The sequence below is a fragment of the Mustela putorius genome, unplaced genomic scaffold (genome assembly GCF_011764305.1).
Source record: "Mustela putorius furo isolate JIRA1106 unplaced genomic scaffold, ASM1176430v1.1 tig00000139_pilon_pilon_pilon, whole genome shotgun sequence".
NCBI lineage: Eukaryota > Metazoa > Chordata > Mammalia > Carnivora > Mustelidae > Mustela > Mustela putorius.
Genome location: NW_025421293.1, coordinates 9,683,377 through 9,695,509, shown reverse-complemented (window position 1 = coordinate 9,695,509; position 12,133 = coordinate 9,683,377). Strand labels below are relative to the sequence as shown.

Genomic DNA, 12,133 nt, shown 5'->3' with positions numbered 1-12,133 from the left:
GTCTAGATGAATTTAAATATTTATCCTCTATCCCTACTGTGAACAACAAACACACGTATAACGTTGCTTCTAGATACTCGTTTTTTCCCCCGGCACACCACTCCCCGGAGAAAAAGAAATCACAAACGGAAAAGCATTAAGTGAGAACTTTCTCATTACGACAGTTTTCAGGATGCGTAACCACCTGTTCATTTATTTTGAGTCAAGTCTCTTCAAAGACAGTGCCTGCAAGATTTGGGGTCCTAACTCACTCGGGTATGCTGCTGAACTGCTGGGTTTTCTCCACCTCCTTGCAATGCACGTGGGAATTACCCTAAAACACTAATAAAATGAGGCGGATAACAGAACAAGCCACCTGACAGGGAAAGCGCTTCCAACGGGATACCTCTTGCCAACACTTGTAACTTTAGCATATCTCATTCTTCTCCCTCCTCCACAGTTCAGTCCTAACTCTATAAAATCCCGATTACGTGGACGTCTTCCAAAGTCATCCTTGCTTTGTACACACACACACACACAGTAGGTCTTCCTGAAGAAACCAGTTCTTGGCCCTCGCATGTGTGGCCACATTTCTTATCATGTGCCTTGGAAGAGACATTGACAAATTAATCGTCCATGAATGAGGTGCTTCAAATGATATTTGAAATTCTAACCTGAAATCTTTTGGGAGCCTAGTCATGGTCCTCAACTTGGGATGACAGGATGAAGGGAATTAGATAAAATAAGAAAACCACACAAGATGAACGTTTTTAGTGCTGAAAAGATGGCCCCGGATGTGGCCTGTCCTTTGACATCAGTCACCACTGTCAGTGCCTGCGTGTGCTTTCTCGGTGAGGAAGCGCCGAATGTGAAAGTCTGTAAAAGCATCTCTTTATACAGATGAGAAAGTTCTTACCCACTATTTGGCCACGAACTGCATCAGTATCTGAGGGGTTTAGTTTGCATAGATCCAAACGCTGGTCTGCAAACAAACAATTCAAAACTTAACCCAGGGAAATGTTAACTAGGGAGGAAGGCAGGAATTGTGTATTTCAGTATTCAAAAGGAAAAAAAAAAAAAAAAAGATGCCTCATAAGCCTTCTTCGGTTGGATGGAGAGGCAGAAAAGCATTTGGTTCTTACATCCGGTATCTTTTAATCGGCTGATGGCGTTGGAGAGCAGCCGCACGCAGCCCAGAAAGCCAGCCCCCTGCTTCTTGTGGATTTTCTTGTGGTTCCACACGCTGATGGTTATGGAATCCGTTTTGCCGACATACCTGAAAATGTGCAAACTCTGGTTTAATTGTCTTTCTGAGTTAGGATAGCCCACTGAGAGCTCATCTGATGGACCTGTTGGTACAGAAGAGCCCCTTGAACACGATGGGGGCCCTCTGGTCCACATCTAACGGGCACTCAATAAATACATATCGACTCACATCGATGGTGTGGGAAGAGGCCTCCAGCCAGTTATAGAAGAAGCAAATGGACATAACTGCATCGTAACAATAATCTGAGGACAGAGACTCGCTGTATTTGCACAGCTCCAAAGGACAACCGCAGGATTCATAAATTCCCACCAATTAGGCTTCACTGCAGAATACCAGTTTGCACCAAGGGGCCTTACAAACCCAAAGATCCACCGGAGGCACACTACAGAGCCCTAACGCAGACATTACACCCCAGCTGCTGCCCGTGCAAGTCAACCACAGAGGGCAGCTTTCGGGACAAGGAGTGACCACCCCTCTCCAAGCCACCTGGGATTCTTGAGTGTAACTGCAGTGAGTCTTGGAATCCAGTTCCTAAACATCCCACCCAAACTCAGCGCAATCCGTATCCTACGAAACCAAGAATCACTCCACATTCCTTCGATGAAATTTTCTCAGCAGGGACACGAAAATGGAGGTGGATGTAAAACAGCGGTTTTCAAAGTGCAATCCATCTTAGGAACGAAGGTAAATTCTCTGATGGTTGCATAGGCTGAGAGACATTCAACCATACCAAACGATATTTTCTCTTCTAGAAAATCTACCTGTACTAAGAAGTGGGGTTTAATTTTATTTATTTATTTATTTAAGATTTTATTGATTTATTTGACACAGAGAGAGAGATCACAAGTAGGCAGAGAGGCAGACAGAGCGGGAGGGGGAAGCAGGCTCCCCGCTGAGCAGAAAGCCTGATGCAGGACTCCATCCCAGGACCCTGAGATCATGACCTGAGCTGAAGGCAGAGGCTTAACCCACTGAGCCACCCAGGCACCCAAAAATGGGATTTTAAAAGATGGAAATATACATAATACATTTGCATAGTAAGTATGAATAATAACGCATTTTTTAAAAGATTTTATTTGTAAATAATCTCTACACCCAGCGTGGGGGGCTCGAACTCACAATCCCGAGTTCCATGCTCCACAGACTCAGCCAGTCAGACATGCCGAAAATAATACATTAATTAATTAATAATGTCTGCCTTTGGCTCAGGTCCTGATCCCAGGGTCCAGGGATGAAGGCTTGCATTGGGCTCCCTGCTCGGAGGGAGCCTGCTTCTCCCTCTACCCTTCCCCCCTGCTCATGATCTCTCTCGCTCTCTTTCAAATAAATAAATAAATAAAATCTTTTTAAAAATAAATAAAGTAAAGCTCTACAACCAAGTTTAGACTTTCACTGGAAAAGATAAACAACAACAAAACAGCATACAGAGGACCTGAACTATGGCCTCTATTTTTCCTGTTAACATGGCCAGGAGATCGAAAAGTTTGAAAACCACAGTTACAGAAGCAAACCATAAAAATCCGTGAAAATGTCAAATACAAGAACTTCCAGGTATGTGGACTCTAAAATTAGGCAGGATGTATCCATTTGGCCATCCAGTAAGAAATTAGTAAATCATTTTTATCTTTATTATTAAATGCTTCTCTTAAAAGCTAGATACCTACTTTCCTGGGGCTCCCCAAACGGCTTATACAATATTTGACTCACAGATCATAGTGCTGGTTCCACTTGGGGTCCAACGTGTTTTTCACAGTGTCCGTTGAGTGGCACTGCCCAGATCCGTCCACCACAATCTTTGCAAAGGGGTCGGGGAGTCCTAGAGGAGAGAGGACAGCCACACCTAGATGAGACTACAGATCCATCCACAGGACACAGAACACAGCCTTACAGGCTACAGAGAGCTTCAAGATCATCTAATTTGGTGAAGATCACCCTGCTGCATTTTACTAATTTAGGGTCAATTTGATGAGCAAAGTAAGTTCTTGCTAGTTAGCTTCCTAAGAAAGGCAACTCAGTATAATGGCACTCGCAGATTTTTAGAGGCTAGAAAACGATAAAAAGAAAAAGGTTTAAATTCAAAATTTCATTTCCGATGATCACGAAGCGGGCTAATTAGCTGGAAGAAAAGGGGTCTATAATTAATTGTATTTAAACTCTCTAAAAAATAACCTAGAAATCTTGTTTATTGATCTTTGTCTAGTTTATCTATGGACACAAGTGTTCAACAAGTCTTAATCAGGAAGGTTCCTAAAGGCTGGCATGTGAATCACATGGATTTACACGATCCAAGAGGTAGCACAGGGCTTTAAAGATACACCTAGATGGGGGCCACTACTCCTGGGCTTCCCAGCTACTTAAATAAAGCCCGTAAGCCCAAGTTTAAAGTGTGAATAATACCACTTAAGAGTTGAGCAGCTCTCTTGTGAGAATCAGAAAGAGTGAAAAATTTCATGCTGCAGGCACCTGCTCTATTGAATTTTTTTAAGTTAAGGGTTAACTTTTTCCTGCAGAAAAGGATCACCATTCTATCTTTTGCACTTTTATTTTTTTTATACTTCCTTTCATCATGAGGCTTTCAAGATGTGATTTAATTTCTAAAATTTGACTAACAATTTGACTCAAACCCAGCTATTTTATAGAACAAATGTCTCGTGTGTATTTGAGCTGAGAACACTTCATCCAGCAGAAAGCAATGTATTGATGGGTGGAAAGACAGAAAACAGGGTGCAGCCGGAACAGGGAATGAGAGAGACCATTTTTCTGGTATGAGTTATTAACTCCATGCCTCGCAGCTAAGGAGCCTCTGCATTGTAGTCAACTTGGAAATGAAGTTGGTCAAATGATAGATCTATTCAGCAAAGGGCAGAACTCTTCCGGGGAATAAACCCAGGAGTTTTTTAAAAGTTGACATTGCAAAAACATGTGAGGAATATTAATGTGGTTAAGAGAGCAAAAGCAGGTGTGTACTTACTGAAGAAGTCTTTCTTTGCAAGGTTCTTGGCACATAATACTGAAAATAAACAGAAATCTAGAGTTAGCATTCATGGAAAAGATGTTCACCACCATCAGCGAAAAGTTGTTCACTGCCATCACACCCACCAGGTCTGGGTTGTGTTGCCCCAACCCCGCAATGGCCCCCAATTCACGTCAAAGCCCTAAGCCCAATGTGTTGGCGTTTGGAAGTGGGACCTTTAGGAGGTGCTCAGGTTTAGATGAGCCCATCAGGGTGGGGCCCTCATGGTGGGATTAGTGCCCCAACAAGAAGAGACCCCAGAGCTTGCTCTCGCAGCAAGATGGTGGCTGTCTCAATGCCACAAGAGGGTCCTCACCAAGACCCACATCCGCCAGCACCTTGATTTAGGCTTTTCCATCCTCTAGAACCAGAAATACATGTCGTTTAAGCCATGTCATCTATGGTATTTTGTTAGGGCAGCACAAATGACTGAGACCTAAGTCTACATTTGCAATGAGGAAAAAAAATCTAGAACTTCTCTTTGCCAGTGAGTATCTTTCAAGTTTAGTACTATGCTAAACAAAAAACCTGACAAGTAACTAGAAAATATTTTCTCCTCCAATTGGAAATCAACTGTAACAAATATAAGATGTTTTCATTTAAACTTTAAATGTTAAACATACAGAGATAAATTTATCAATATGCTCTTAGAACCACACAGAATCACATGAACGCCAATTCAAATTAAGACCTACAATATTTACTTTATAGCTCCTGCTGAGAGCAACAAAAGGAACTGCATTTTGGACATCCGGAGAAATAACACAATATCGCAAATGCTAGATAAGAGAAAGCAAGGGAGACTGATGGAAAATATGAGACCGCCACCAAGTGATGTGACACACAAATGAAAAAAATGCGTATTAAGAATTTAGCACAATGGGGCGCCTGGGTGGCTCCGTGGGTTAAAAAAGCCTCTACCTTCGGCTCAGGTCCTGGGATCGAGCCCCGAATTGGGCGCTCTGCTCAGCGGAGAGCCTGTTTCCCTTCCTCCCTGCCTATTTGTGACCCTCTGTCTGTCAAATAAATAAATAAAATCTTAAAAAAAAAAAAAAGAGAGAGAGAGAATTTAGCACAGGGGCACATGGGTGGCTCCGTCAGTTAAGCATCCGACTCTTGGTTTCAGCTCAAGTCATCATCTCAGGGTCGTGAGATCGAGCCTGGCGAGGGGCTCCAGGCTAAGGGTAGAGATTCTCTCTCCCTTCTCCCTCTGCCCCCTCCTTCTCTCTCTCTCTCTCAAATAAATAAATAAATCCTAAAAAAAATTTAGCACAATGTTGGCACATAGAGAGAATATAATAAATGCTGTTATCATTATTTTAAACAACAAGGCGGCATCAATTACTGTGAAAAAATGTTGTTCTGCCAGCTGTTCCATGATTAAAGCTACCACCGCAAGGGAAAACACACCAATGTCACTTTTCCAGCGCTCCACAAATTTTGCCAGTTTTTAAGAATACAGTGCTTTGCTATGAACATATCATTTAACATATCATTTTTATGTATATTCATATACATTGTTCCGTCAACTTTTCACTTGGCATACTTCTACGTCACAGCTTTATGAGAGATAATTCATATACTATACAATTCATCTAAAGCATAAAATTCAGTGGGGTTTGGTATATTCACAGGTTGCAAAAGCCCCACAATCGATTTTAGAACATTTTCCTCATCTGCCGGAAGATTCCATACCCATTAGCTAGGACTCCTCACCCTTCTCCTAGCCGACCTCTAAGCTACTGTATGTTTCCGTGGAGTTGCCTTCTGGACAGTTCACAGAAGCAATCACAGCGTATGTGGCATTTTGTGACCGGCTTCTTCCACGGCGCGTGTTTTTAAAGTTCACCCATGTTGTAGCGTGAATCAGTACTTGGTTCCCCTCCGTAACTGAGTGATGCCCTATTGTACGGACAGACTGCATTTTCTTTCTCCATTCATCAGCTCAGAGACATCTGGGTTGTTTCCAATTTCAGGCTATTGGGAGTGATCCCATACAAGCTGGGATGCAGACCTAGATTTTATTTTTCTTGTTGGGAATCTCTGAGGCATTACGTCTAACATTTTGAGCAAGTGCCCGGCTGTTCCCCATGGCACTGGCACTATTTCATCGTCCCACCAGCAACATCTTGACGGCTCCGATTTCTCCACACCCTAATACTTGTTATTGTCTGTCTCTGTGGTTCTTCATCTCTGTGGTTTTAATTTGCACTTCTCTGATGACTCATGACATTTCTTGTGCTTATTAGCTATTGGTAAATGTTCTTTGGAGAAATTTCTATTTAAACTTCTTTGCCCATTTTTCAATTGGGTGATTTGCCTTTTTCTGTCAGAATTCTTTATTCTAAATATGTAGATTTCTATAGAGAAGCTAACCTTATCAGATATAGGATTTGCAAATATTCTCCCATTCTGGGGGTTTTCATCTTCTTGATGGTGTTTTTTATTTATCTATTTATTTTTAAAGATTTTATTTATTTATTTGACAGACTGAGATCACAAGTAGGCAGAGAGGCAGGTAGAGAGAGAGAGAGGGAGTAGCAGGCTTCCTGCTGAGCAGAGAGCCTGATGCGGGGCTCGATCCCAGGACCCTGGGATCAGACCTGAGCCGAAGGCAGCAACTTAACCAACTGAGCCACCCAGGCACCCTCCCTAAGTATTTTAATCTTTGGGTACTATTGCAAATGGAATTGTTTCCTTAATTACATTTTCAGATGATTCTAGTGTATAGAAATACAACTGGTTTTTGTACATTCAACTTGTATCTTATAACTTTGCTGAACTCATTTATTAGCTCTAATACTTGATTATTTTGAATTTTCTGTATAAAGATCATACCATCTGCAGATACAGTTTTACTTCTTCCTTTCCAATCTGGATACTTTTAAAAAATTTCTCCTGCCTAACTGCCCACTACCTCCAATACGAGACTGAACAGCAGGGGTGGGGCACTCATCTTGGTTCTGACCTTAGGGGGAAAGCATTCAGACTTTCAACCACTGAGTAGGATATTAGCTGGGGGTTTTCGTAGATGCCCTATATTTGGCTTGGGAAGTTTCCTTCTGTTCCTAGTTTGTTGAGTGTTTTTATCATGAAGTGCCATTAGCTTTTGTCAAATACTTTTTCTGCATCACTAAGATGGTCATTTAGTGTTTGTCTTGTATCCATTGGTATGATACAGTACATTGATTCTCAGGTGGTAAACCAACCTGCATTTGTAGATAAATTCTTCAACATTTTATTTATTTATTTATTTGACAGATGGAGACCACAAGCAGGCACAGAGGCAGGCGGGGGGGTGGGGGGAAGCAGACTCCCTGCTGAACAGAGAGCCTGACGTGGGGCCCAATCCCAGGACCCCAAGACCACGACCCGAGCCAAAGGCAGAGGCTTAACCCACTGAGCCACCCAGGTGCCCCTCGGAGATAAATTCTACTTGGTTATGGCACATAATCCTTTTACGTGCTATATTCAGTTTGTTTGTAATTTATCAAAATTTTTTTGTCTACATTCATAATGGATATTGGTCTATAGTTTTTTTTAACCAGAGTGACACTAACTTCATAAAATAGGTGAGAATTGTTCACTCTTAGTTCTTTTTTTTTTTAATATTTTATTTATTCATTTGACAGACAGGGATCACAAGTAGGCAGAGAGGCCGGCAGAGAGAGAGGAGGAAGCAGGCACTCTGCAGAGCAGAGAGCCCGATGTGGGGCTCGATCCCAGGACCCTGGGATCATGACCTGAGCCGAAGGCAGAAGCTTTAACCCACTGGGCCACCCAGGCGCCCCTCTTAGTTCTTCTTCAAGTGAAGAAATGGTATTCATTTTTCTATAACATTTAGTAGAATTTGCCAGGAAGCCATATAGGCCTGAGCTTTACCTTGTGGAAAGTGTTTTCAATTACTAATCCAATCTTTTCACTTTTTACATGTCTACTCAGATTTTTTCATTTCTTCTTGAATCAGCTTTGGTAGTTTGTGTCTTTCTAGAATTCTATTAGCTTCACTTTGGTTATCTATTTGTTGGCCTACAGGTGTTTACGGTATCCCCTAATACCTAATTATCCTTTTTACCTCTATATAGTCAGTAGTAATATTTTCTCTTCATTTCTTTATGCTCTTCCTTCCCAAGGGATGGACACACACACACACACACACACACACACACACATTTTGTCTCTCTTTGGTCTCCTTCGTGGCTAGATCATAATTCATTACAACCCCTGCTGGTTTGCTTCTGTAATTACAAAAGAAATACTTACAAAAAATGAAAACTTGGAAATGTGTAAGTAGAAAACTCACGACCCTGAAATCTCGTCATTAACTCTCCTTAAGATTCTCCTGACTACTTGCTCATGCTTATTATTCCCACTGAACTTTCAAATCATGTTGAGCAAGTTAAAAAAAAAAATTACTTAATAAATAAATTTGAGGGGACTTATCTCTTTACAATACTGAGTACTCACATTCTTGAATGTAGTACATTGATCCATTTATTAAATTCTTTAATACTCTTAAGTGAGGTTTTAAAGTATTTCCTAAAAGTTTCCCACATTTTTAATTGGGTTTATGCTTCAGTGAGTTTTGGTAATTTTGTGAAGGGGAATGTTCCTTTCACTGCGTTTTCTGTTATTTGGATATAGGAAAGCTACTGATTTTCTTGCATTAATTTAAAATCCGCCATCTTTCCACCTCCCTTCAAATGGTTCTGCAGATGTTGTCTCCTTCAACTTCTCTTTTCTCTCCCACAGTTTCAATGTCTCAAAGGCTCTCACGTCAAGCTCAGATGTCCAAAACTAAAGCTGAAATCCTCCCACTCGGCCTAAAAAGCTGGTCCTCTCTCAGGATCCATTACTTCAGACAGCTACACCCATCAGTTGCACAAGCCAGAAATCCATGTGTCATGCTTTTACTTCTCCATCTCTCTGGAGTGTCTCGACTCACCATCTCCACCCTTGTTCAAGTCCCCAACATCAGCCATCACCTAGTAACCTTTTCAAAATTTAAATCTCCTGCCTCCTTCCACACTGGCTTCCCATTGCAAAACTCCAGTCCTGCCATGCTCTAACCCCAACAATCTACCTCCCCTCTTCGGCCTCAAACATTCTCCACCAGCTCCTGGCTCTCGTTTGTCTAAGGTGCTGGTGCCGGGCTGCTTTTGACTAGAAGAATTCTGCTCACATCTCAAAAAGACGGATCTTTGTTCATATTTACAAAACTAGCGATGTTTTAATTAAAGGCTCATTCCAGTGGAATGTGATTACCTCATGAAGTGGAGAAAATCTCAATAGCATCAGCAAAGACAACCTCGCCTCCCTTTTGTGTTAAAACCATTTAGGGCCATACTGAATCTGGTTCAGTTAAAGGAATTATGATTTCTCCCACTAGAATAACAGTATGATCTTGTACACTCTAGGAGGTAAAATGATAAACTGTAATTTAGCGCAGCCTAAAATCCCACTCCGTCGAGAGACGCCAGTTCTGAATGAGCTTCTGAGGGCACAATGAACAGAAAATGAAGTCTATTTCTCTCAGCGTAGACCACTGCCTGGTTGCTTTGACTCCAACTCTCGGGTCCCCCTCTAGTTCGGACACATCATGTCTCTTACATCCCATGATTTCCTAATCACATGCCAGAATTTCCTATGTTGGGGATAAGTGACAGCGAATTACTGAGGGGGCTGGCCTGCTCCTCTGCCTGCCCCCTGGGTCCCCACCAACAGCAACACCACTCTTGTGACTTTAGAGGCTCCAAAGCCCTTTTATGTACGGTATTTTCTACCTCTTCCTCACAGCATTTGGCAAGCGGACAGACAAGGCAGGTGTCATTTTTGCTCCCCTCTTTCTCGGTGAAACGATGAAGATTCAGAAAAGATGCAGCAGCCACCCCTCCCCCTTCCAGCCCATCCCACGCGATGTTATCACAGCAACCGAATGGCCGCTACCACTTTAAGATTAAATCCTCTCCCACAGGGGGCCTGGGTGGCTCCGTGGGTTAAAGCCTCTGCCTTCAGCTCAGGTCATGATCCCAGGGTCCTGGGATCGAGCCCCGCATCGGGCTCTCTGCTCGGCGGGGAGCCTGCTTCCTCCTCTCTCTCCGCCTGCCTCTCTGCCTGCTTAGTGATCTCTGTCAAATAAATAAACAAAATCTTTAAAAAAAAAATAAAATAAAATCCTCTCCTTGTCCGCTGCTTCGACTCTGTTCCTCCCTTATAAGAGGGTCCGCTGGAATAAGGAACTGTGATTTTTATATTCACCACTGTCTTGGGCACTTGGTGTGGCGCCTGGAACACAGGGGTTACTTTTAAAATGCTTACTGAATAAATGAATTGACAAATAACCTTTTCTTCTTCTTTTTTTTTTTTTTTTTGGAGAGAGAGAGAATGTAAGCGGGGAGGGACAGAGAAAATCTTGACCGGGCTCCACGCAGAGCCACAGAGCCCAACGTGGGACTCGATCTCACCCGCCTGAGATCACGACCTGAGCCCAAATCAAGAGTCAGACTGACTGCACCACCCAGGCGCCCCTTGTAATAACCTTTTTATTTTCCCCTGAACTCATCACTAGAACATCAACACCAAGAAGGCAGAGACGATCTTCCTGAATCATGACATCCCTGCCGTGTAGCACAGGGCCTGGATGAGTGGAATTCTCAGGAAATGTTGGAAATGCATGAAGGAACGGCTAAATGAGGGAGACCCCTTGGCCAGCGCTACCCACCCCCCACCCCCGCTCCCAGCGGCTGCCTCCGTCAGGGGTAGAGGGGTCCCTCGCCCTGGGGCTCTTGGGAACAGGTTCACGCTATTTCTTGAGGTATCACTAGGGACATCTGGCTGACACTAAGGGAAAACATAGTCCCCTGAAATTTCAAGCCAGACGTAATATTTCAACAAGGGAGAAATTAAGTATATGTCAAAAAACCAGTAATACAAACTGAGAGGGCATTTGGAAATTTTCATTTGAACAAAAGCCCTCATTAACGAACAAAGTCATTTTTACATCTCAAGGGATGGTCTTCAGGGACTGGTTAGACCACTGCATTCCAAGAAGATACATAACATATTTGATTTTTAAATTTTAATTGTAAAGTGTTGCTTTTTGGGACACCTGGATTTGCTCCTGCGGGATGGACTGGACGAAGACTCCTTCCTGTGGGAAGAATGACCCAAGCCAGCCTCACAGGCAGCAATTTCCAAAGCCACTGCTCGCGTCTGTTTGAGTTCTTCCCAAGCATCACAGGCTACACAACTGACCTCATCTAAAGCCTTTTCTACCTCCAGACCATGTTTCTATCTTAAATCAGCCAAATGGTACATCTTTCAGCCAGGAGAGTGGACCCAAGGCATCTACGGTTAGGGGACTGACTACACAGGTGTCTTAGAATACAGGAAAACCCAAGTTGTTTTTAGAGACCGTTTTATCTCAATAGTTAAGGTTCTACTCCAAAAGTAATCAGTTCAGGGAATTACCAATGATGTCTCTCTACACAAGTTTGTTTTTCCTTTCAAATGTCCGCATGTCAAACACCACACACAGTGACACTGATGAACTCCCACACCTGAGCCCCCTGCGTCTACCGTCTCAGCTCCTGCAAAGCTCGTGGTGACTTAATTACCGGCAATCAAGGAGAGCTATGCAACGTGACCTTCCCAAACCATGCTGGCAAGCGGACTATATATCCCAGGCAACCACCTGACCAAAAACATCCGATGAGACTTATCCATGGAATCCAGGGGAATAGTTTGGGAGATGTGGAAACTTTGTCAATGCTTTGCGAAACTTTAAACAATACAATCTAAGTCCCTTTAGTGTAAAGACGGCAGCTGAAATTTACTGAATGCTCACCAGGTAATGTGCAGTATATTAAGTATCT

General features: G+C 42.8%; 1 protein-coding gene across 5 annotated transcripts in view; it reads right to left on the bottom strand.

Moving 5' to 3' along the window:
* Nucleotides 1-12,133, bottom strand: part of SMURF1 (SMAD specific E3 ubiquitin protein ligase 1) — a 106,627-nt gene that overhangs the window by 25,646 nt on the left and 68,848 nt on the right. For 4 of the 5 annotated variants that reach the window (XM_045075112.1, XM_045075110.1, XM_045075109.1 and 1 more), the window contains exons 2-5: nt 4,218-4,256; nt 2,954-3,062; nt 1,122-1,255; nt 896-961 (exon numbers count right to left, since the gene is read on the bottom strand). In XM_045075112.1, the coding sequence (XP_044931047.1) occupies nt 896-961; nt 1,122-1,255; nt 2,954-3,062; nt 4,218-4,256 (348 nt within the window). The remainder of the gene's footprint in view (nt 1-895; nt 962-1,121; nt 1,256-2,953; nt 3,063-4,217; nt 4,257-12,133) is intronic. The other variant, XM_045075111.1, reaches the window with a different exon arrangement.